We start from the raw sequence: 27,328 nt of genomic DNA, 5'->3' as shown, positions 1-27,328 counted from the left end.
ACAAAATAGAAGCTAGCAAATGATATTAATTCCTTTTTACTCTCCAGTACATTATTTATAATCATAAGCTTTTACAGAGCTATTCCATGCACATGAAAAAACTATGATAAGCTGTATGGGAAGATACAGACCACTGGCAAAGGAGATGGCAATGATTACTGAGAGCAGAATTGTGCTGACCTAACTGTCCTTATGCTGTGTTATTTTCTTTAAAGCCTGAAATCTACCAGAATACAGTGGAAGAGATGTGAGTCTGCTCAAGAGGAAGAACATACACATGACAGAAAAGGAGGTACAACTAATAAGTTGTAACTAATCTATGAATGGGTAACAAACACTCTCCTCCTACGGACAGAACAAAATAATAAAGCATAGAGCTGCCTATGTTCATGAATATATTTTATGACAGCAGATAGAATTTATTTTGATAGCTGGAGGAGACAAGATGAAACTTCTTTGTCAGGTAAGCATGAGAATCTTCCAACAGCAGGAGAAAAGAGAGTAATAATATATGTAAATTTTTAGCATCCCATTTTATTTGAAGATAACAGTATAGACTGCATATGAGGATAGATTTAACTGTTCCTATTATTAATTTTCTATTAAAGTTAGCAATAACCTTCCTCAAGTAGAGATCACAAATTTGGAACTTCAGGTTAGCTCTACATAGTTTAGGAGGTTTTTCCAGCAGTTTACGCAGTCATCTAAAGAATCTACACTTACAAGTCTTTGCTTATGGTAATGTTACTGTTTCAGAATACAGTGTGGTTTTTCAATTTGGCTTAATTGCCCCGAGACAAACATTACCTTTCAGCATATGGATATGGAGTCTTCATCCTTAGAGATACTAAAAAAACCCTAGTTATTTATAAATAAATAGACCTTATTATTCAACACTGAATAAACAGCCACCTTCGTGATTGCTCCAGGCAGTCCCCTTTATATCAGAAAAAAATAAAAGCATAAAGTGCAAGTAAAGTCTTGAATATCATATTTATAAGCAGACCTTATACAAACTCATATATAGCTCTTAATAAAGCTGACACTTGGTCACTTCAATTTTGAAGAAATGTCTGAATAATAAGTGCTTTATATTCATTTTCATTTTCTCATAAAATGAATAGATCTCTAAAAAAAATGTTCAAAATAAAACATCTCCTGGCTTCATACTATAATTACAACTGCAAATTTGAAAATACAGCTTGTCTATAAATCCAAACAGTTACAAGCACTGGACTGCTGAATGAAATATTTTAATAATACACTGTCCCTTTTAAGTTCAGATGATATTCATCTAACAAATTGGGAAAAATGATTCCAGACTCTTTGAAAGACTGTAAAATCTGTCTTCCTTTAGTCACTAAGAAAATAAACACATTTCTACTAAAATCTACATATTTGTCCTTGTTTATAAAACAGATTTATTTTTTCAAGAACTGCGTGAAAACAAAAGAATTATTCTAAGCTTTCCACAGAGTATCATATTATTCAGAATTGGTATGAACTGCTGCAAATTTATTTTGGGAATGTAATTGTATTTGCAATTGTTGCAGCCGAGCAAACAGACCAATACATCCTGTTTTGCATGAGACAGATCTTTTCTTTCAAGCACATTTCAGTTATGTGAAGCACTAAGAAATTTCAAAACAGTAATGTTAACTCCAAGTACTCCAACATGCAGCCCACAGACCCACACAGCTGCAGGACATACTGTAAAGCAAGGGCCAGGCAATGCTCAATATCTTGACCATTGTTGCACAGCCTAGAAAACGATGCTACTCCTCACCCAGCCTCTTCCATCCTTACAAATGTATTATTTGGGATCAGGCACAACCATGCAAGACAGTATGCTTACTTAGTTCTATGTTCATTACCAAACTAGACATAACAAGTGGTACTAATTTCTTGTATAGGCTTCACTTTTTTTTTTTTTTTCTCATTTTGGTAAGACAGCTCAGCACTTGATGAAAAAAAATTTCATCATGAAAATACATCCACAGACTAAAAAGGGACAACTAGCATGCTTAATCTTATAGAAGTGCTTTGGTATTTATTGAGCAGTGGCTTCTGGTGGTTTTTTTTGGATGGGAGAGAACTTTCAGCATCATGCTGAAAGTCTGACTTCTTTGCTCAGGGGTAGCTGATGTAGCCTACCTGCAGCATTCGTTCTTCCTCTGAAAATATCGTCGTAAGCTTTCCATTGTGGGGTCACTTGGTAGGCATGAATGAACACCACGAAAACCACTACCAAGCACATTAACGGCACTAGTGCAGCAGTGAAGAGAGCAGCATACGCATTTGGAATGAAGCACCTGATGAAAAAATGGGAAAAAATGCTCTTTATAAACACAAGCCATTAGTAAATAAGAATACACTTTAAAAAATACAAATCACAGAATCAATCAATCAAATGAATGAATCATAGAATCATAGGGATTGGAAGGAGGTCATGTAGTCCAACTGCCTGCCAAAGCAGTTTCCCTACAGTACGTTACTCAGAAAAGTGACCAGGTGACTTTTGAGTATCTCCAGAGAAGGGGACTCCACAACCTCTCTGGGCAGCCTGTTTCAGTGCTCTATCACCCTCACAGTAAAGGTTTTTTCATGTTCAGATGAAATTTCCTGTATTCCAGTTTGTGCCTGTTGGTCTTTGTTCTGTTGTTGGGCACTACTGAAAAGAGTCTGGCCCCATTCTCTTGATGCCCACTCCTTAGCTATTTATAAGCAGTTTTCTATAGACTGAACAGTCCAGGTCTCTAAGCCTTTCCTTATAATGGAGTTGTTCCAGGCTCCTCTGTATCTTTGTATCCTTCTGCTGGACTATAGCCAGTAGTTCCCTGTCTTTCTTGAACTAGGGAGCCTAGAACTTCATACAGTATGCCTGTTGTCCATCAGAACACTCAGGTTCTTCTCCGCAGAACTCCTTCCCATCAGATCATCTCCTGACCTGTACTGATGCATGTGGTTATTTCTCTCCAGCTCTACAGCTGCTCTGCACTTGCCCCTATTGAACACCATTGTTTTCCTCTTTGCCCAACTTTCAGCCTGTCCAGCTCTCACTGAATGGCAGCACAGCCTTCTGGTGCATCAGCCACTTCTCCCAACTCTGTATTATCAACAAACTTTCTGAGAGTGCATTCTATCCCTTCATCCAGGTCAACTAATGAAGACGTTGAACAAGATCGGGCTCAGCAATGAATCCTGAGGAACACCACCAGCTACAGGCCTCCAACTCGACTATGTGCCACTGATGACAACCCCCTGAGCTCTGCCAGTCAGCTAGTTCTCAATCTCATTGTCCATTCAGCTATCCCATACTTCCTTTAACTCTATTCCCACAGTAATCTCAAAAATATGCACTGGGTTCTTCTGGATTTATTCCTTATCATACATTAAGGAATATAACATTTGTACCTTAGAAGTATGCATGTTATATTTTAGCCTGAGCAATATTTCAGAGATTTAAACTGTTGCAATAGAACAAATTGTATTTTAACCAACTCTATGCAAGCTTTCTTCATTTAATGTGATCATTCTTAGTCACAAAGGTCTAAAAGGTCATTTTGCAATTTTCTATACTTAGTTCTTAAAACCATAAATTAAATTATGAGAAATATATTTTTAAAATAAATGAACAAGTTTTAAAGGCAAGATTCTTCTCAAGTTGCTGGAAATTATATGTCATTTGTACAATGAAGCCAAATGCTTCCGTCTTGCCACTTAAAAAAAAAAAATGTTCTCTTTCCATTTATTATAGTTACAATTATTTATAAAGATGTTCTAGGAACATGACTTATTACAAAAAAAAAAAAAAAAATTACACATGTAAGACTATAACTTGAAGATATGGAGATGATAGTTAGAGATCTCCACTGTATGACTGATCAGGATTTGCTGAGAACTCCCTTGATGTAAGTATGTGCTTTAGTGCCACTGACCTACTCCGGAGATGACGCAAAACTGAGCAGCCCAAGGGACAGCTCAGGAGTCAGTATGTCTAGTCAGTATGCTCTCCCTATTAAAAGGGTGTAACTTACCCAGCCCTTCTGTTTTTCAGGTCAGCTCAGCTAAATAAGTTCTTCTCCAGTGCTGGTGTAATGTACATCTATGAAGAGCCAGGTTATTTGTCTCACTAGCATACATTACCCTTTGGTCAGGTGAGCATGCTATTAGTAATCTGTTCAGAAAGTCCTGCAGGTCCCTGGGATTTAGTTCTTTGTCACTCCCAGAGCATGTCTGGCATATTCAGTGAATCACAAAATAACTTCCAGCAGAATCCTATATACCTTGTTTGACTGTTCTTCAGAAGGCACAGCTTAGTGAGACAACAGGCTGAAATACTGCCTGATAACATCAGTGAGCAAGTAAGTAAGCAACAGGGAAGTTAGCTTCTCTGAATTGCCCAAGTTGTGCCCACTATCTCTGCTCCTGGCACTGGGCACCACTGAACAAAGCTTTCCTCTGTCATTCTGCATCCTCCATTCAGGGATTTATGATCATGGATGAGATCCCACTGAGCCTTTTCTTCTCCATGCTGAGCAGTCCCACTCTCTCAGCCTCTCCTCACAGAGGAGGTGCTCCAGGCCCTGTCTTGTCTCTGTCCAGTATGAGTAGGTCTCTCTCAGACCAAGGGATCCAGAACTGGAACAAGACTCCAGGTGTGGCCTCACCAGTACTGAGAAGAGTAGAAGTCACCTCCACTGGCCTGCTGGATTCACTGTTGGTTTATTTAATCTAATTTTAATATTTCTTAAATATGAAACTAACTTTTTGTTCCCAAACGTATCTTTGAATTGACCCAAATAGAATAAAGATGTGAAGGCCTAATACCACAATCTATACTACTTTTAGGGATTAGACTGCAACCAAGAATCTTAACAGAAACATGTTCTCTAAAACCGCATTTACAGTCAGAAATCTTATCTTTTTCAACTTGATACATTTTTGTATTTCAGAGATCACACATGCTGTTAAATAGCTATCTGAAAATGTCTTGAAATGTTTCTGTGAGCATTCCTTTATGCTCAGAGAACAAAAGTAGCATAAACCTAGGCACTTGCTCTAAAAAACCTGAAAAGTTACATGGGCAAGAAAATACACAAATCTAGAAATCTTTAGATTTCTTTTGGTGCAATGGTCAAACAGAAAACAAAAACAAAACCAGCAAAACAAAACACCGAGTATCAAATTAGGTTTTCTCTTGCCTTCAGTACAAAGCAATAACACATTCACTCTATGTATTTTTATCAGGACCAGAATGATGAAAAATACCTTCAATATACATATTATTTCTCTATTAACATCAGTGTACATAAAAACTAAGCTGGAACTTTTAAATAAGGATACAAATAAACTAATGATCTTTTTAGAAAAGACAACATCTCAAATAGTTATATATATTTTAGTCATTCTATTTATTAAGATAACCTTGGTTGGACAGCCAGAATCAGGGTGTATCCTTGGTTTTCTTTTTTTTTTCTTTTTAATTTCTTCTTAATCAATAAAATGAATGCATACATTTGCTTTCTTCTCAAGGGGATGAAGTATGCTACTTAAGCCTGTTGTAAACTTTTCTATGATCTCTTAATCTACAACATTCCCTAATACAAGGAAAAGGATTCCAGCTACATAAGATATGGGAGACCATCCTTTAATTCTCTGAATAGTTTTAGTATAAAAAAGAAAAAATAACAAACATGATGTATACTGGAACAATTTTTAAGCAAAATATGAAAATTGCCAAAGAATTACGGACTTCTTTAAAAAAATTACGGAAGATATTGGGTGCAAGTTCTGACATATCTTGTTCCTTTCTAAGCAAGAATTTTTTCAAATACTTCAGTGCACTAAAGACAGTTTTATTCTTCTTTTGGAATGCTTGATTTCCAATCAAATCTTCCTTCAAAGGCAGCTTTAAACTACAGAAAGTTAAGTTTGTAAAAACATTTGCACCTAGTGCTCTCTTTTACTTTTGCCAACAGGTACCTATCTACCTCACTTTTATTTACTGTGAGTTTCTCTCTGGATCTAGACCTAGAATATTATTGTTATTATTGCTTTTAAAAATACATTATTTATTTTTATTTTTCCATCACTGTTATTTAATCCCAGGTGTGAAGCTCGACCGCACTTACACTTCTCCCTTCCTCTAGGAATAGTGGAACTGTGGGGAAGGCTCCACTCCAGAATGGGGACTTGTTGCACTGTGTGAGTTTGCTCATATTGGTCATGTTACATCAAGAAGGTAAAGGACAAAGGTCAGACAATGAATTAGCACTCATTTGTATTTCGTCACCTCTGTGAACAAAAGATGTCTGTATACCGAAAAACCCAAGTAACAAAAGTCAGACCTTGAATCATTTAGTCCTGCTCACTCAAGAATTTCTTTATGGAGTGGATAAAACAAAGAAAAATTTGAAAATAGACAGATTACAATCTGTTTTCATACACTCCAGGCTTCCTCAAAAAAGCAACTTGTTCTCTTTCTGATTTTACATTTCTATTCACTATCTGAGAGTATTTTACACTTAAAACTGCTGTGAATCTCATTGACCACTCAGCTTTACTCACATTTCTTCAATTGCAGGGCCCTAAACCTTCGACAGCATTTCATTTCAGTAGATGGCTAAAGCAGAAGAGCTTTATGTGTACTTAAGAGTAAGCTGCTTTACATATAGGCCAATACCATACTTCCATTTTGTGCCACAGCATAGTAATGTTGACATACACTCAATTTATTGTCCGCAATATGCTATGCATGAGATCTTTTTACGCAGAACTGGTTAACAGCCCGTTATTCCCCATTCTATTTCTGCATAGCAAATTATACTTGGCAAGACTCTTTCTACATGTCCCTACTGAATACCATGTTACTTTTCCAGAACAGACCTCAGATGTCAATAACATTCTGAATTATAACTGAAATTCAATAGACTTCTTTCTCAGCTTTGTGTTGTGGTAAATCCGAATGGAAACTCCTTATTCCAGACTCATATTTTATGAAGTAAATGTAATATTTTCCAGTCCATTAATAACTAAGGAAGATGTTGAACAATATTTGAAAGACATTTTAAAGTCATGACTTACTGATATGTTTCATCCAAGAATTCTGAAAAACTGACCTGAAAACACAGCTAGCCTGTTGACATTTGTTTTCAATATATCTTGAAATAGGGAAATTTGAGATGACTGGACATGTACTAACGTTGTTGCAAATGTCAGATAAGACAACAAAATGATTTAACCAACATAAGCCTCTTGAGCAGATGCAACTGAACTAGTATGAGACACAAAGAACATTAAACTGATGAGAATCAAAAGGAAAAATCAAGATACTTTTCTGGAATGAGAATGCATCAAATACAACTGATTTCAATCTTTTGTGAGCTTACAGATTTAGTTTATAAACTTTGACACTTCTGGCAGTATTTGAATTACACAATGTAAGGCAACATAAAGTAAATCTGGAAAACCTACTATATTCCTACTAGAACTATGGCTAGTTCTTAATTCTGCAGAAAATAATCTGGTAATTACTGTGCATCACATTAAACAGAACATGAGTCATAACCTCATGCTGCTGAAAAGAATGTAGATATCATGAGTTGATGTATGAACAGCAGCATATGAAGTACTTATGAACTTACACAAACACTTATGAAGTAATCATTTAGACCTAGTCAGTGCTGTAAAAAGGAAGAAGGCAGTTCACAGGAGAGCAGCAAAGGCTACAAGAAGCCTTATAAACATATTCCCTCTGAAAGACAGAAACAAGTTGTTTAGATTTGTTCTATTTCTTTGTAAAGAGACATGTCATGTATAGGCAATCACGATTAGGCAAGGGAACAGGCAGAATTCATGCAGACAAACTGCAAAAGAGTAACACCTTCTCCATGTTCTAACATATTTTCCTTGCTGCAAAATACATGCTGAGGGCCTTAAATTACACCCAGATCTAAACGTGAGTAAAAGCTTCCTGACCAAGAACTATGAAGGGGGGAATACTGTACAATGTTTCTGACTGAACAAAAATCTGTTGGGAATGATGTATAAACAGCTTCTCATCTCTCACAGCTCTGCAACATTGCTTGTGAATAGTACTCTCGCTCTGAATGGTACTCTGGCTCTCTGCACACTTTTTTTTTCTTCTTCTTTTAAGAGAATTTCAGGAAAAATTGTCTGAAACCTGTCATAGGCATTACTGGAGAAGGGATTAGATGTTTTTAGGGGTATTCCACAATGATAAGGTCCCGCATTTCTCATTTTCTGATATTAAAAGAGGATCCAGACACAAAGTGGCCAGGCACTTTAATTCCCAGAAATTCAGGGAAAAACACAAAAGAATATTTAAAACAAATGCATTACAATGAAAGATGTTAGTATTTAGGTCTGTGCTTGAGCTGTTCTTTCCCAATCAAGCGTCTGAGGTGTAATGTAGATAAGTCTCTGTACTCTTGTGAATGCTTGCTAAACATTTTACAGTCAATTTACAGAGTCAAGCCTATCCGATTTGATGTTTTGCCTCCTACTTAGCATTTGCTTGGTTCTTGCCTGTCAATGTCTCTGATCGTAAGAAAGCTTGTGTCTAGCCATAATCACCTACAATATCATACAATAAAAAGGCATAATAAAATTTAATGGAAAAAGTAATCCCTCAGAAACTCAAGGAAAAAAAAAATGTGTAGCTGCAGTCTAAAAAAAAAGAATGTTTGTACTGTCCAAAACATCTACCTCTGTTTTGCACTACTCCAGCTATGCATGTTCAAGTCAATATCCAGAAACAGGCAGACTGAGTTTTGGAGTCCAAAAAGTCATTAGTGATAAAAGAACATCAGATCTGACTCCCTGCATCATCTACAGTCTGCCAACAATAATTTAACACTAGTCAAATGCCACCTGTGTGGACACACCATAGTTCTATTTCATTTTACAAAAATACTGTCAATGCAGCTTTCATGTTGTTTCATGTACTTTGAATTGGGAAATAAAAACCCTAAAAGCCACCAAACAACACATCTTAATGCCACATACATACATCACAGGGACCAACCCGATACAGGACACGTAAGTCCACAGGATGTGCAGTTTTGGCTGGGGAAGCAATGACAACCAGTTTGTCATTCAACCTTTAAATTAAGTTTATTTACCATGAATATGCAGATTTTGAAGAGTCTTTTTAATTTAAAACATTTTTAGAAGTGACAAGTAGAAGACTCATTTTTAGGAAACCTAGTGTAAGCAGTATCTGATATGTAGCAGAGAGAATCAGGTTCCTTTAGAGTACCTGGGACAGACCTGAAAGTTGATAAATCAGTATTTTTTTCCTGTGGCTTGGCTTACAGTGTTAAGATCAAAGATCAGTGTTAAGATCATTTTTCTGGATAAAATGCAGTGACAATATATCTCCTAACAGTTTTATTACAGTGTTTAATAACAAACTAAAACCAGCTAATAAAGTATATAAAAAATGCTGTGTTTTTACACTGCATTCCTATAGCAATAGTCATATTTAAGTAGTTCAAATAGAACATATATAAATCACAGGCTAATCATAAACTTGTCTTTCTATAATTTTAGGATGTCATAATTTCCCAATCAGCACAAGTAAATCCTTGTGTCTATGCTGGTTCAGAAACTGAGTGGTGTTTGAAACATATGAAACACTGAATTTTGTCCACTATAAAAAGAAAAAAGTCACAATCAAATAATATACTTCAGCTGCCTAACAATGTATTAAAAAGAGGCATCATCTTCCATTCTTTTAAAAGTACTTGATGATAATAATTATGATAATAATGGTAGTTACATTGTTTTTCTGAAAGCTATAAATCAAAGAGTGAAAAAGCATAATTTGATTAAAAACAAACATCTGGCTTCCATTTACTTTTATACATGGCTATAGATGCCTTCATAAAAATAATACTTCAAAGGCCATGGCAGCTGTACTGAAGGTGAGCATTAATGGTCAGATGCACTCTGCATTGCAAACAGCTCATTATTCAGATAAACCTTGAACACATAACACGTTTCAAAAGAAGTCACGTGGTTGGAGTAAATCAAAACACTGGAAGGCAAACAGAGTGGCATCATGACTCAGGAAAAACTCTATCCCTTCTCCATGATTCAGTGCTTTGGAAATCTTCATGTGGGCATGCTTAGCAAGGACCTTCCCTCCAACTAGGAGGACTGAGCAGGGAAGAGCAATTTCACACTGGTCAGCAGAAATTACAGCAGCCTCAAGGTATTCTAAATTACAGTTGGCAGGCCAGAGAGGTTATTCAAGCAGTAGAGGCCAATTGAAATGCAGCATGGCTTTTGCATTGTGATGACTTCAATATGCAAGGGTTTAATTTAACATGACTCTCCTCATGGGAAATAGATTTCTTTTGTTTGCTCTGCAACAAGAGAGTAGCTCAAAATAACCAGGGGAGAGCTATCTGCTTGTATTTGCGTAAGGGAGCTCCAATAAGTGGCCTCACAGTAAGGTGAAAGTAGCCGGGGTTTATAACTGAGTCAAAGGGTGTTGGCTGGAACTTTCAAAGATGCCTGGCAGAGCCCACATCCTGCTAACACTAGCTTTACAGCCTGTGGTTGACCAGCTCTCCCGCATTCTTTGGAAAATTCCTGCCACTTTTTTTAATGACCTGCAAACAAACTGTATGATTAACCCATGTTGGCCAAATTACATGGACTGTGACAAACTATAAACTGAACTCCAATGTTAAGCTGCGGTGCAGAGTTACAAAATAATTTCAATTCTGGATTTATTAGAAACATTCTTACATATGCATGAATTTCATGCTAGACATTTCTAATGAGACATTCAATTTCTTAATTATATTTAAATGTGTTCATCCTCTCACTAGAAATATTTTTCTATCTCTTTCTCTAAAACAGTGTTGCCACTGGTAAGGTCCTAAACCCAAGCACTTTACACTGTCTTATATAAATCAGAGGGTTCCTGACAATGACAGACACGATCAGAAGTCTTAAAAAAGCTGGCAGTCTGCTGAGGTTACATGTTGCAGAGAAGTTCCGTAATGTTGGTAGATTCAAGCCCCAAAGAACAATCTGTTACATGCACAGGATGTGTGAAGTTTCAGATGACAGACATAACAATTGCAAATATTACACTTCTCTCTGCACGATATCTATCTGGAGCTATTTAAATGTCAGTTCCTGTTGCTTCTAGTTCTGAAAAAAAAATACGCTTCTGTAGTTTAAAAAGTAAATTCGCTGAAAGTATGTGGACTTTCTAACAGTGAAGTAAGCAATTTAGTAAATCTAAGAAAATGCCAGGTAAAACAATTTAGAAATTTAACAACACTCAGCAGCAACAGTTATAAAATTTTGACTCTCTTTTTATCTTAAACAGTGCTTGTTGAGCTTCTACCGTGAGTTCATGTCAGTATTGTTACTGATAGGCAAACAAACAAACGTTCTTTATTACGAGTGAACCACAAATGTTTCCTGACGTAATTGATTAAAAAAAAAAAGCAACTTTTCTCTCAGTTCTCACCTACTAAAGAACAGCCTGAGAGTCTCCAGCCCTTGAGTTCTGGATCAATTTACTCTTAATTAAAAGAGACTTCTGCAATATGTAGAGCTCTGCTTGTTTGAGATTTTCAGGCAGGTTTTTTTCCTGCTTTGTAAACAGACATGCAGCTCTCAGTACAGCCTGTGCAGGACATGGTGCAGAACGGAAACTCGTGGTGTTACAGCTCAGAAGGAAGTACCAGTTGGCTTCCTCATAAATAGTCTGAAAATCTAAATTTGTACTGCAGCACTGTATCCACCTTTGCACAACAGGAACAGCAGATACGGGCAGAGCTACTTGCACGGGTTCCCAGTGCTGGGGCACCCTCAAAGACATGGTGCAGTAGTCCTTGTGCAAGTACTGAGCTGCCTTCTCCAAAATACCATTTTGGTTGCAGCTATGAGTTCATTTTACAGCCTTATTCATCTTTGCACATTTGAAAATCCCTTTCAGTGTGTTACACAAGTTCATCATAAATCCATGGCCATGACGTTCCATCAGTTGTCTCACATGTCACCCCACACTAAGATGTGGTTTGGTTCAATTTAACCTAATTACCTAAGGGATGGGTGGTGAGAACTAAAGTTAGGGGAAAAATACTTCTCACTGAATAATTTCAGGAAAACAGTTGACTGAGAGTGTAAAGACATTTGAAAATATCTGAAATTGAGAAAAGGAATAGAGGATGTTCTCTGGGACAATTAGTACGGAGGACATACTATTCCTTGTACATTAGTAGGAGAACGTTCTGCTATTGAATGCTATCTGCCTATGGGTCAAAGCAGGCATATCCCAGATGAACAATAAATGTTCCCCAAAGCATCTCATACGTCTGTGAAATATGTAACCCACATACACAACTCCATTTTGAGATCTCTGTAATCAAACACTACTGCCTCAAGTATAGCACAGCTAAATTTATCTCCTTCGACTCAGCCCTGTACTTGGCGTCATCATCTTATCAGAGTGATGGGGAAGTGGATGATCTCAGGGATCTCCTACTGTCCATACTGCTGCTGTGGATATTGTTTGGTACAAACTAAAATTAAGATGTGTCTGTGTTTGTTAGACTTAAATCAGTTTCTATGTCATGCAGATTAGTTCAGAGACAGGCCTACATACTTTGTCTCACACATAATTCAACACGTAAAAATTAGTTCTATTACTGAATTCAGGTTTCAAAGAAAATGCAAAGTGCTGAAAAATAATTTTCCTGGATTTTATGTAGTGATAATGTAGCAGTCAAATCCTGAGCATTACTGACGGGTTTTTAATTTTCTTTCTCTATACAGCAAATGTCAAGGAAAGAAAGTGAGAGGAAGAGGATAAGGGGGAGGGAAAAAAAGGATATGGAAAGTTAAACTGGTCTGATTAAGAAACATAAACTCAGAAAGAGGATCTTACAGAAATTTCAATACTTGCTCTTCCTTGTTTACATCTGGACAGGCTGTCCCAGCAATTTTTTTAAAAGACAACCGCACATCATGTGAATTGTTGACAGCAAATAAATAGCATGATTTGAGCCTATAATCTTTATTCACATATAAAACCCCATAATTTTGCACGTTCAGCAATGGAAGTACTAACATATTAGTAACTACTAACCATTGGAAACAGTGGGGAAAATCCATAAATAAAGAACGAAGAAGTGCCAAGATGCTATTTTGAAATAGAAAAGAACAGAATCTCAGAAGGTTTGGTTTGAGTCAACATGTGCAACAACAGCTTTGTCACTAAAGCAGACATACTGCATAATGAAGCAAAAAACAATATCTTGTTTTTCTCTACCACTGCTGTTACTGTATAGCTAAACAGTTGGTAAAAAGGGAAAAACAAAATGCCTGGGCATAGCTTTCCTATAATGACAACCCAAAATGGCATCTGATGTAACAGCAACATGACCCACCATGTTTCAGTCTTTTTATGATACATGGTATCACCTTTTAGAATAATGTTTCTGAACAATTTTACTCCTAAATTTTGTGGGGGTTTTTTTGTTTGTTTGTTTGTTTGTTTGCTCGTTTTTTCCCCACTTTTCAACTACTCTTTGGATGTAAATCCTATGGAAGCACCAGTTACCCAAGGAGAAGAAGCAAGGCCCTGGCACAAGCACAGAGTTAGCACAGTCCATATTCCCTGGGTGCTGGATGCTCTGGAATGCCTTGGGAGATTGTTCTGTAAGACCCAGAACTCTCATCGTCCTCTGAATTTGACCAGGAAAATAAGCTGGAGAAACCTGCCAGAAATTTTTTAGATCAGGGTTGTTGTTAACACTGCAAGTTTTAAATTATATGAGGAAATAAATGACTGATTTTATCATCTTATTCCCATTTAAAGCTTCTTCCCCACCTGTGTCATTCATTATCAGCAGCTTTAAAATAATGAACTACAATTATGGTCACTTTTCTGATTTATTTTTTTTTTTACTATTTTTTACATTTTGTCATTTTGAAGAAAATGTTCTTCTGGTACTGACTCTTAGGGCAAACATGCCTAATTAGAATACATTTTCTGTCCATTCTTTAAAGGCAGGACTTTCATATAAGTGTACCTGAAAAAGGACATGTTAGCATACACGAACTGTAAAATACATGTAAGGGTTAGGCCTACAGCCTGCCATTGGCAGGAAACATGACAAACTGTCGTACAATTGTGCTTTTTTTCCTCTCCGCACAGCATTTAGAACTTACTTTTTGTTTTTGTATCTGTATGTTTTGTCCTCCCTTACAAACTTCCTCATGGGTTGTATCATAATAAAAGCCCAGATCAAGCATGTATTACAACCATTCCTTTTATGAGCTTTCTATACTCTGTGCAAGCCATACTGGCAATCAAATTTAAAGTTGCTTAGAAAAATAAATCTGCTAAAGTTGCATTCCTTTTTCTCAGGTGTATCTAAGTCTGTGAAACACAGTCACATATTCTGGTCCTATTACACATGAAAGACAAGAGTTTGTCTTCCTAAAGTACTGCTGACTGCACTGAGAACAGACAATGCCCATGCACTTCAAGTAACTAAATGTGAGCACAGAACTGACCCACTGCAGAACAGTGCTGTGGTAAAGTTCAAGAAAAAAGCTCTTTTTTTTACTCTTTTCAGAAAGATCAAATAGGAGAGGCTAGCTTTGTTTACTTATTATAAACAACATGTCAGTGTCAATGAAGCAGTTCCAGCCAGATGCTGGTATTGATCTCAGAATTACTTTTTTTAGCATTTCCTGTTATATTCTAGCCTACCATATGAAGGCTTTTCTAAACTGCTAGAAAACAGGCAAACCAAGAACAAGCTTTTTTAGTAGCAGTAGGCGGTATCCTGCTAACTAAAATCATAAAGTAGGAGGGCCTACACTGTTAATTTCTTACACAACTGAAAGGAAGGACCAAGCTTTTTAAAGCTATTAGTGGCAGTGGTACAAATCTTCATTCTGTGATCACTTTGTCTTACACTGTCATCACAAATGCAAATGCAGACTTCAGATGAGACTCTGGAGTTTTGCTCAGGTACAAAGTTGCCCTCAGGTTAAGCTGTGTGAAGAATCAAGCCCCAAGTACATATGGGGGTGAAGCTTTCACCTATAAAAACCTCTCCTTGCAACCTTGTAAGCAATGTCGATTTCTCAGACTCTTAAAAATGGTCAAGAATTTTACCATCAAGAAATAACATTTTTCCCAATTCACTTTTTAGAATTGCACCAGTCAGAATTTCCCCTGTACTGTAATGCTTTAGAACCAGAACACAGGAATTATGCCTCTTTCTGATGCACTGACATTTGCTTAGCATTAACAGTAAATATTTCCCAAGATATAAAAAGTACTGAGCACTTTGTTCTCCTCTTCCTCAGCCCTTTATCAGGGATAAATAATGAAAGCCATTGCATTTTACAGTGAGATATTTTTATATAATTAATAGCACTGGGTAGCACAATGGGCAGCTTCATTAGAAATAATGGGGGGGGGGTGAGGGTCGTTAAGAAAATAAAACAAAAGCACAGAATATGAAAAAGATAAATGTTGTGCTCTTTTAACTGTTGCTCAGATCAGGCAAGTAAAATGTATATATCACTTGAATATTTGTCCAGTAATATGTACAGGGTACTGTTTCTATTCTAGTGCAATACAGACATGAGAAGTAACTCATGTTCATCTGAAGTATTTCTCATTCAGTAAGAAAGAGTTCAGTATGGTCTGACCTTACTGAGAAGGGCAAAGAAATGAATGATGAGAACTCAGCCAGTGAGAAATACGTGTTTTTCCACCCACTGCTTCAACAAAAAGCTCATGCAGCATTTGTCTCCAAATCTAGATGTCTAATCATTTTGAATTGAACACTGGAAACAGCAGTTTGCTGAAGGTCCCACCTAGATGCTTTGCCAATGAACAGAGTAGAAAGGAAATGGAAACAGAAGTGGCTGGGATAACAGGACACAGAACCCAAAGAGAGAGGAACATGCAGGAGGCATTTCCATGTCTGTATGGAATATGAAACAATGAACAGGCACCAGGTGCTGGGAATACACATCCATTCATCACACAAGCCTCTGACAGCATTTCTGACAGTCCAGCTAAAACTGCTGAATTCTTTTCATGGATGTTGGCTTATTCTTGCCTTCCTGCTTGCAAAAACTTTGTGTTTCAAAAACTTTGATCTTAAGAACCAGGACTAAATTCAGCACTTCTGAAGTAATATAATAAATAAATAATAAATAATAAATAAAAAAAGGAGAGAGACAAAGGAAACTTAATCAAAATTCTTGCCCAGAAATTAACTCATTCAAACTAGAAGATGCCTTTTACTGAGAGCAGCACCAGCACTTGGAATTAGGAAAGCAGAGCTGCATGACAGAGAACAGCCAAGGAGTAGTGTCCAGATGTTGTGCCAGCAATGAAAGAGCCATGCACTGTGGAAACACTCGTAGAAACTTCCAGTATTTTGTCTGTCAAGGTTAAACATCTATGCATCAGCATAGCATATGCTTAGAAAGAAAACATGACTGCATCTGTGGCAAATTATGGTTTATAGGGTCCCCATTTTAAGTAAAAGCAATAATTAGAAGTTCTAGGGGCTGTAGCCCTTGAGGGGGGGAAAAAAACAAAACCTAAATGGGGAGTAGTGACTGGAAAGATGCTTCTGGAAGATTTTATCCTTGTAAGAGCATCAAAACAAATGATACTCACTGAGTAAGAACTTACATAAACCACCATGAATATATTCAATCTGACTGTTTTGTTCAAGTTAAGGCCTGTTTTTTACCCTTCCACCTATGCCAGTGAATTAAAACTTACTTAACAAATCTTTGATGGGCCTTCACGCTTCCAATCTCAGCAATACTTATAAGTAAATGTTTCTCACCACTTGCATAACACCGCATATATAAGCAGGGCATAATCACTTTGCTACTTTCAAGATCTCCCCTTCTTTGCTACATTCAGAAATGATCTGAACCCCGGTCACTTGCTAGCATTTGTGCTTCACCTCAAAAGTATCTTTAGAAGTATGTGTGACTTTTGTGCACAGTCCAGTGCTTCACAAACCGCTAATTAAGGCATTATCTAAGAGAATTAGTTGTCTCCAGGCTTCTGTTTTATCAGTAGTTTGGGCTACAACCCAAGAGCAGATGACTCACTCAAAGAAACTGATTATTCAGAAAGCAAATGCACTGCGTGTTTTATTTGAAATTCAGGTCTGACTCTCTCACAAAGATCACAAAGTGCCCCTGACTCACTGCTGTTTGAGGAAGCATATGCCTGGTTATTGGAACTCATTTTTAGTGAAGCTCTTTTCTTGATAAAATTGGTCATGGCTCCTAGTTATTAATATGTGCCTTGTGCTGTGCCCAAGTGCAAGAACTTGATTCAGTGAAACAGCAATGTGAGTAACAAGAAGGGTAATAACTCTTAGTCACAAACCAAAAAAAAAAAAAACAAAAAAGTTCATCATTTCCAGCTTTCTGTGTTCTTGTTTTCCCCTGCCCTATCCCAGAATCCCAGATTCACTGACATTGCTAAAAAAGGTCTTCCTTGTCCTGTTTTGCACATAAGATAGAAGTAGTCTTTTTTTTTTTCCCTGAAAATGAATGTTTCTGTACACTTTCTTCGTGATTTCTCATAATCATGGCAGATGATACAAAGAAGGTATCTTTGTCAGAACATTTAGCTTAGCCTTTCTGTGCTGCTAGATGCTACCATCACTATTGCAGACATCAAATCAAAAGTTAGTTCTACAATTCCAAAGCACTGTATATGATACATGTGGTTTCTCAGTACTCGGTCTGTTTGCCACAGAAAAGAGGAAAACATATTTATTAGATGGGGTCTCCTGACATAAAGAGGGGATCATTTCATGGCTTGAGCATAAAGATTGCACTAGAAAAGAGATGCTTCCAGAAACTGGAGAGATTGGAGAAGGTAAGAAATCTCACAAAATTGCAAGGAGCAGACATCCAGGTCTCAGAAATGACTGGAAAAAACAAAACAAAACAAAACAAAAACATCCCGAGAACCAGAGGAAAAAAATATTTTCTTTCAATTCAAAAAAGCTAGACTAAAGCTTAGCTAAAATTGTGCTGGAAAACCATCTCTCTTTTTTTTTTTTTTTTTTGCAAGGTCACAGCTGGCAGGGAAATATTTGTTTATAAGCTTTTATATTTGTATTCTATCATGGATAGTCATTTCTATTTTTCTCCATTTGAAAGGTTAGTTGTTTTAGTTTATGTTCTTTAAAAAAAAAATAGGCCTTAGGTCTCTACTGGGGAGTTCAGTTTCAAACAGAAGGTCGTTTCAGATTCAAACCTTAAAGTGGCAACACATTCGTGCACAAAAGTACTTCTTACATGTACGAAGAAACATGCTTTAATATGATAGCAGATAAGATTTTTCAAATTACCCAAGTGCATCAAAAGCTCCAGCTTAAGCTCTACTGCCTTGTGATTCTGGCCAATTTTACAGTGTACTTTTCCTTCTCTTTATGGAATGTTATAGCTCTGGACAACCTCTTGAGTAGAGGCCCAGCGAATGAGACATAATTAACCCTTAAAACTCAGATTTGTGAACAAAACGTGATACAGTTAAATAAATCTGGCCTCTAATCTCAGAAACAGATGAGTTAAGGCAGAAGCCTGCAACTGATTATATTCTACTGACTTCAGTTTTGAAATTCTTACTCCTATGTAAGTGTAGACAATTACATTTTCAGGGCTATATGAAAGATTAGAAAGTCACTTCATTGTCAAGGATGCCCATAAAGTCCTTTTGCTTGCTTCTTTGTTTTTTAAATTTAAGAGTTGTGAGTTGCCATGAACCCAAACCCAGCTTCTTGCATAAAAAATGTCTGAACTGTTGCATATCTCAAGTTATTCAACAGTTTTAGGTTTTTTGACTGTACCAAGTATACTGGCTTCCAAAAGAACTATCTACATTTTGTAAATCCTTGGTATGACTATCAGTTATTCAGCAGTTTGAGGTTTTAACTGTACCACCCATACTGGCTTCCAGAAGAACTATCTACAGCTTGTAAATCCCCTGTAAGGCAATCAGAGGTACGTACTAAGCAAATAAGGCTAGCATTTTTCTTCAGTCTAACCACCAGAAAATGGGATAAAGTTGGGGTCTACTGTTAATGTAATACTTCAGATCTCTCCACTATATATTCTGTCTCTCTTTGCCAATATTTCAATTTGCCTTCAAATGTTTTCCACCATACCAGCTGAACTGTATTTGTATTTCATAAGACTTTTGCCTATAACTCTTGAAATCAGGTGAGAAATAAGAAATTTGTTTTTTTAAAAAATGGAAAAGATTATTTGGGTCTGTATTATCTGTACATCATAAAAGCTCAGAAATACTGAATGATGACATACTTTTTTAAGACTGATATTAAACTGCCTAGTTCAGAGCTTAATTCCAAATTCAGTTATTAGCCAGCTGAAAAGATCTGACTCTTTTCTCAATAATCTGCCCCTTATCACAAAAAAAAAAAACAAACCCAAAACATTAATGCCTTAGCCATCACAGTAATTCTTAAGCAAGGATATACCTTTTAGAGCGTGTTGAGTAGACACCAAAGTAGACAACATACTTGAAATTTTACATCAGAGATTTCATTTACAAACATTGACAAACCTTGTTGTATGAGAACTCAGAAAGTCTAAATGGCCAGATGGTAAATGTGTTTGAGGACTCCTTCTTCATTTCTCTTGCATTGGAAAACAAGTAGGCTGCAGAGAATATCCTTGCTTTGAAGTTTCATTGCATGATTGAGCAAATAGGTAATACGTACACAAGCAATACAGAAGGAGTAGTTACAGACTACTCCATCTAAAATAACTTGTTATTCTTTTTAAAAGACATGAGAACTAACACATGATTTAAAGAAGGTATCAAATCTTATTAATTTTTGTGGCAAAGTATTGCATCAAAATTTCATACAACCGCTTCAGTTTCCTTCATAGATATCCATCTAAACTGCCTCTTATCATTCAAACACACTTGAAGCAATTGCCCATCTCACTCCAGAGATGTCTTATTTTATTTCATTTATGCCAATATTCCTTTCATCAACAATTTTCACTTCTCCTTATTTTCACAACAAATTCTTAACTTTTTTTCTGACTTCTTTTCAAGGAATTTTACTGTTAATTCTTCAGTACCATCCCTGTGACCTGGCTCTGCTCAGCTTTGGTAGACCACAAATCTCTTCTCGGTGCCATGGGTTAGGGAAAAGCTGCTGGACAGATATCTTCAACTGCCTGCATAGGAGTGGGAAAGGGTGAGTCTGGGCAAGAGAGTGAGTTCTGGGCACCAGAAGCTGAGCAAGAAGGTCTTGGAGTTGGAGTCCACAGTATTGTTTTGCACTGCAAACTCCACTCTAAAGCCTTTCGAATGCCAGTGAACTGGTAACTCCTGAGCAATGGAAAATTAGCACAGGGAAAAATAAAAGAACACTTTCTTGGCAGCTAGCACATGCACACATCACTGAGCTATGATCCAAAAACATCATGCTACTTGGTGGTATCATGGTATGGAAAAATTTCCCTGCATCATAACAATTTTTTCATAATGCCAAACAGTGCAGTGTTCATACCATACATAAGCTCAGTCAATTATGAGAGATATTATACTATCATGTGAAAGATATAAGATATTATGATGGGTAATCATCGTCTGTATACTAACACCATCACCTTGGCAGTTAGTTTTATACTGTTACATACTATGGGACTTATAAAATACTGTACAAAACATATTTGTGTATATCTAAAGGCATCATAACTAAAGGAAGATCATTTCCTAGCAGCTGTTTTGGAGTACAAAATCTAATACAGCTCAAACCTTTTTATTACATAAAAGCATAAGTTATATAAGTTTCAGTTTTTAATTTCAGCTATTAATTGTACCCATGGCAGGCTAGTTAGGAAGAAAACAGTCAGCCAGACACCACAGAAATGCTAAAATGAGTTTCCTGAGAGATCAATTACTTAGGCTAGAGCTAGGATAGCAGGCTCCACTGCTTTTTTTCTATTTTGACCTGTCTTCCAGCTCCTACATGAAATGAGCTTATTAGTAGAAAATGATTGCTCTCAAAATATTTCTGATGCTGATTCTGAAGTTGTTTTGCAATTGCCTTGACTCTGGAAATCTGTTTGTTACTTTTTCCACTACTACATCCTGATTCTGAGAAAATAAATTAAGTGATGTAGTTCAATCCTCTTTCCTAAATTCTGGCTTTGAAAGTCCTCTTTGTATAATTATGAGGAACTTTTTAACTGTTCTCCAAGCTAGGATTCAGCACTGATGCTATTTATGAAAATCCTTGCGGTTATCTCCTTACAGTGCTCATTCTTACTGAGCTGGACTGAGCTGTGGACTCATTAGGCTTAGGATGATTTCTCGCATTTGCCTACTTTAAATGCTGGAAAAGTTTTATATTTAATTTGGGCAAGTGATCTGGAATTACTAATTTTCCTCTACCTAATAATTTTGTCACAATGTAGGGATTTTTTAAATAGATGTCAAAAACAAAAAGCAGCTGTAAAACTGTATTTCACTGCATAATGATACCATTAGCCTGCTGTCTGATTGCAATCAAAAGACTTGATTAAACACATTTCTTGTGTTTACCACGTACAGAGAAGTATTCTACTGGGAAGAAAAGTTTAATACTATTGTCTCCCATGTTTGGAGAAGAAACATCTGTATGTATGGCATTGTACACAGCTGATGCAGCCCTCAGTCATGTCTCATTAATATCTCAAATGGTCTGCCAGTTTGGACCTCCTGGATGAGAACTGGTGTCTCTTATGGTGGTGGTAAAACTAGGCTTCCAGTACTCAGTGTAGCTCATTGAGCTACAAATGAGCTTATCCCAACAATACAAAACACTTGTACAAATACACATATGCATGCAGAAGACAATCACATAAGTACATACACACACAGACAATGAATCCCAGCATCTACTTCTCAAGTAATTTCCTTTCTGTGGCAAAAAAATAAAACAGTTTCAGTTGCACTGAATTTCACTGGGTTACAAAGGTATGATGTATGCTGCACCTTTGTGGAAGACGGATGAATGCTCTCCTGTTTTATGCCTACTCTGCAAGCACTTTCATAAGAAGTTTTCATAAAGAAATTTGTACATCCTTAAATTAAATAGAAGCTGTGTGTTTACTTTTTGCTGTACAAGGAGTATGTAATTATGACACAAAGTAAGTAAGAATAGTAGCCTCATATCCTAGAACAGCTATTATCATGAATTAACTTTGCCAGAAAAGATGTCAAAGAGAAGAAAGGATAACAAAAATATTTAGCTACGTATTTTTCCACTTAAATTTCTGAAGTTATACATAGATGTATATATATATATTTTAAGTAGCACAGTTTTCTGAGATTACATATAGCTTTGAAAGGATTGAGTTAATTACTGGCATTACAGCAGTGTTCAAACTAAGAACACTTTGGAATGCAGTGTATTCAATATTCCAAATGAAAGAGTACAGAAAGTTTGACATGTTAATGTAGTAACATTGGATAGCAGGAAATATTTTTAATAATCTAAGACAAGAGGGTTGAAAGTTTCCTTTTTTTTTTTTTTTTTTTTTTTTTTTTTTTTTTAAATGTATTAATAAATTGTAGAATTAAATGGAAGAAAAACACAATGCTCAGCTCACTTCTGCAGTAGTCACCACTTCTATCCTTCATGTTGGAACTGCACAGTCTCAGAAAAGAACAAATAATTCACCCACAAGACAGACATGCCAGAGCTGGCTTCACCAGGGCTCAGACCAGGATGGAACTGTGGAGAAAGTGCGCAGCACTGTGTATGGGTGATAACGCTTGCTTCATCTCAATTCAGACAAGGAAATCCCCTGCCCGTTACTGCACTTGGCCATATGCACATTCCCTTGTCTACTTGCAAGTAAATTAGAAATAAAATCCAGAAGCGCAATTGCTAGCTGACAGATATTTGAAGTGAAACTTACAGATCACTGTAGACCAGGCCATAAATCTGTGCTGTGCTGTGATGATAGATGCCTCTCAGGATAATTAAAAGCAGGATGACAATAAAAGCTGGAAGCCCCCAACTCAAAAGGAAGTAAAGTAGATAGCGCCGCTCTGTGTGTTCATCATTCATCACCAGTACATACCAGAAATTAACAGCCTGAAGAACAATGCAGAATATTAATAAATATATTTAGTGGATGTTCAGCTATCCCCCCCAGAAAAACAACGTCACTCCAAACATTATAATACAATGCATTTCTGCCCTACTATGTGTGTAAATATAAACATTTTTCAGTACAAATAGTTTGTTCTCATTTTCTTCTCCTAAGTAATCAAAAGAGACTGTTTATAAAAGAAGTATACTGAATTATGTAATTGTTAGATTTTCAATCAGACTACTGATGACAAGAAGACACTCTATTTAGTAGAAAACCTAATTTTTGCAGTGCAAAGGATAGCTTTTTTCTTGGATTTCCATACTCTCATACCAAAGACTGTCACATAAGATTGCTGAAATCTGATATGCACTGAAAGGCTTTGAAGATATTGTTCAGCTGTATTTATAATGCTGGAAACGCATTCCTCCTTCAAATTTTTCAACATATAGTATGAATGTAAGAATATCATTACAACCTTAACATAACAGCAAATAACAGTGCAGGCATTCACATCAGAGGCCCTGATCAGAAAATAGAGTCATTATCCAAGGTCTTTGTGCATGTGATATCTTGCTGATAACTTCTTGGTATCTTCTTAGTTTCTCTACCAAAAATATTTGATTTGATACCTAATAAAGTTTGTGCCTTCTCAAGTGGTATGTCTCTTTTTCATTTTACTTTGGAGAAAGACAATTGTAGGAGTTTCATTAGAAGAATCCTATAAGTTCTTATCACCTTTGATAACTTTTTCTGACTTCCTATCTGTTCTCTACCTGGAAGTAACTCTTGGTGTCTAAAGAGATAGCCCACTTGATTTTGTTGCTGCTTTATACTTGGGCAGGATATACTTGACCCGTCTGCACAGAGGACTGAATTGAGGAAGAAAACTTTTATTGAGCATTAATAGAGATCTGGAGGTTGTATAGAGGGAATGGGATGAAAAAAAGAAATGCCCATATATGGAGTGCTGCTTCCAGTTCTGGGCACCTGAGAACAAGAGAGACCTGGTTATACTGGAAAGAACCCAACAGAGGACCAAGAAGTTGATCAAGGACTTGTAGCACATCTCCTGTGAGGAGAGGCTGAGAGAACTGTGACTGCTTAGCTTGGACATGAGGAGACTCAGGGGGATCTCATTAGTGTCCATGAAAACTTGAGGGATGGGAGTGATTAAATGGGAGAAACACTATTCTCAATGAAGTCTGTTAGCAGGAGGCAATATGAAATTCCATCTCAATTAAAATACATGAAATTCCATCTCAACAAAAGAAAAAACTTACTAACTCTGATGGTGGCTCAAATACTTAGCCAAGTTGCCCATTTTTTATTATGCACATTTGCATGTTACTGTTTTCTAATAAATATCAATACCATCCATGATCAGAATATACTCTGCAAAACATTTCTTCACTTCCTCTACTTCAAACCTATCGTACCAGCCACAACTGTGCATGCTACATCATTATTTTTGACCTTCCAGCTGAGATTAATAAAGGATTAATTTTTACTTTTTCCAGCTAGAGAATATCTGCTTCAAGCTTGTACCTCTACATTCTCTTACAGTCAAAGTATAAGGGACAGGCATCTTCAGGAACCCAGTTATCCTTAATCATATTCAAACCTTTCCACCCACTACAGAAGGATTTCATACAGTAATGTTGATTTATAATCTTGCAGCTGTCTATTGCTAGGATATGTGAAATCTCTATTCAATGACAAGAAAATTGCAATATCTATGAAATTTTGTGGATTCCATCAGCCAACATGTTGTGTATAGAGATTGAATTTTTACAAATACTTAATTACTGGTTTGTGGATTGTTCATGTAAATCTCACAAGTTAATTTTTTTTAATGTTTTTATTTCTGTTATTTATATAGCATGAACATAAAATACTTTCGTAAGTCATAAACAACATTATATTTGCTAAAAATATGTTTTCAAAAAAATTAGAAGTTCAGCAAGCACTCTTGAATTTTGCCTTAGAGAATGACATTTTGTATGTCTGGTGTAGGCAATTACATTAATTATACAAAAATTATTATGAAACTTTTTTTTCTTATTTGGTGATTGGTGTTATGTGAGCAAAGGCAAATTTGTTTTTCCTTGAAAGAATATAGGAAAATCCTACTGTACACTTGGAACTTTCCTGCATAATTTAAAAGAACATTGGAAAAACTATTAATTCCATTATTGGACTTTCACAAGAAGAAAATACTGAAGAGATGAAAATTTGGAAAAAATATCCACAGTTTCTGAAACTGGTTTTCTCACTGAATGGTTGTTCTCATACAATCTTCTCTCCTTTACATTGGGATTCAATATTTTATTTCACGTCTTATTACAATATATATTCTCTCTTCTCAAAGGAAACAGTTGAGTGAATGTCAGCTGTACAGTGAAACATGGAAAAAGGAGTGAAGAAAAGTGCGTCTATAGTCCTGACTAGGCTATGCTTCACATTGAACATTTCCAGGTAGCAAATCCTTGAACTTATTTATGCAGTTATGCTCAAGAATTGTTAGTTCTACTGTTTCTGACTATCCAGAGAACATTTTTCTCAACCATCCAACAGAGATTTCTTTCCAAGAAACTGTACCTTGCTCTGTGTTTATTTTGTCATATTTACCTATCATCTGTCATAAAAAAAAAAGACTTTAACATCAGTACTTCTGCAAAGATTTAAGGGAGGGTGGTTACTTCACATTTCCTGTGCACTAAACCTTCTGTCTTCATAATTATATATTATTTTCTTTTACCCCTTCAGAAACTAAATCAATGAAATACAAATACTTGTACTAATTTTAAAAACTCCTTTCCTGTTGCCAATCCTAGAGAAGGATAAAAATGTAAAGTTCATTTCTCAGCTGCTCAAGTGGAAGAACAAATGCACAAGTAGCTATTGTACTGAGGTAGAACAGAAAACAACTACATAGTCAAATAACACTCTAGTGAGACTATGCTAAGTTCAGTAAAGCTTTTTTGCTTTTTGAATGAGGCAATCAATTACCTGAGGATGGGACACTTTTAATTTCTTCATCTGTTTATAGTGATATTTGTGGATTTCAGGTAAACATCAGCTGAAAAATACTTCAAGTGAAATATCCCAGATCAATGGTAAATATTTTCCTTCATCTATTTTATGAATGGCTGCAATAGTTTTATTAAAAAACCTGAAAGCTGCCATTAAATCCACAAAGAAGAAGGATCCAGGTATGCCATTTATTACCATTCATTCTGGTTTTCTTATAGAACTGCTGTTTTTTCTGCTGACTTACTCCACGCTAGCAACGGATCAAAACAAAAAATTGCTTTTTTAACATTATTTTGCTCTATGTCAGAATTAGTAGTTGAAGACTATACAAGTTTCATTTTCTCCTCAAAAGGTGGTTTATTTACATTCTGGTAATTTAGTTATTTTTCTAACATGTTAGGACATCCTAAAAGAAGAAAGTTATCTTTCTTAAATAACGGTTATCACAGGAAGAACAACAGAATACAGAGGTATCCTCCATGTGTGCTCTTATGATAAAAGCACAGATTGCACTTGGAAATATAGGCTTATGCACACATTTGTATGTGGGGACATTTGTAAGAATTAAGTCTTTTCAATTTCAGCAAGAGCATGAGGCAAATGTTTCAGGCTAAGCTCACACTATGTAGACACAAAGTGTAAAGTGTGCCTTGCTTATTTTTTCCTTCTGCAATCAAGAAAGCCTCATCCTTGAAACATTTGGTAATGACATTAACTTTCTTCAATCTACAGAAATCCACTCATATAAGCCAAGAAATGTAACAATACAGTACAAAGGAAACTGTCAGATAAGCTTGTGGAAAGGATGCTTTGATGTGCCCTTTTGTTCTGCCTCTGCTGACAGTCCTTTCCTTCTGCCTCTTTAGTCCTTCCCATTCATGCATTTCTGTCAGCATGTTGGTAATGTAAATACTGATATCTAAGGCAAGCTTATAAGAAGTTAAAAAGTGGAAAAAGAACTAGAGTACTCTGCTATGTGTTTTGTTATTGCAATCATTACTAACATGTATAAAATCTAAGTTTGAAGTACTACAATACTAATATGCAGGAGATACACAAATTAGGACAAAAAGGTTAAGATGTTGTCCTAGAGTCTAGCAAG

At 36.3% G+C, this 27,328-nt stretch overlaps 1 protein-coding gene across 1 annotated transcript in view; it reads right to left on the bottom strand.

Annotated features, from left to right (window-relative positions):
- Nucleotides 1–27,328, bottom strand: part of ADGRV1 (adhesion G protein-coupled receptor V1) — a 267,806-nt gene that overhangs the window by 52,724 nt on the left and 187,754 nt on the right. The window contains exons 86-87 of the mRNA XM_042822761.1: nucleotides 23,014–23,192; nucleotides 2,155–2,312 (exon numbers count right to left, since the gene is read on the bottom strand). Coding sequence (XP_042678695.1) covers nucleotides 2,155–2,312; nucleotides 23,014–23,192 — 337 coding nt within the window. The remainder of the gene's footprint in view (nucleotides 1–2,154; nucleotides 2,313–23,013; nucleotides 23,193–27,328) is intronic.

Source organism: Centrocercus urophasianus, unplaced genomic scaffold (genome assembly GCF_019232065.1).
Source record: "Centrocercus urophasianus isolate 14NV4802_14NV808 unplaced genomic scaffold, USGS_Curo_1.0 seq_21, whole genome shotgun sequence".
In the NCBI taxonomy this organism is placed as follows: Eukaryota; Metazoa; Chordata; class Aves; order Galliformes; family Phasianidae; genus Centrocercus; species Centrocercus urophasianus.
This window is presented reverse-complemented; position numbering and strand designations above follow the sequence as displayed.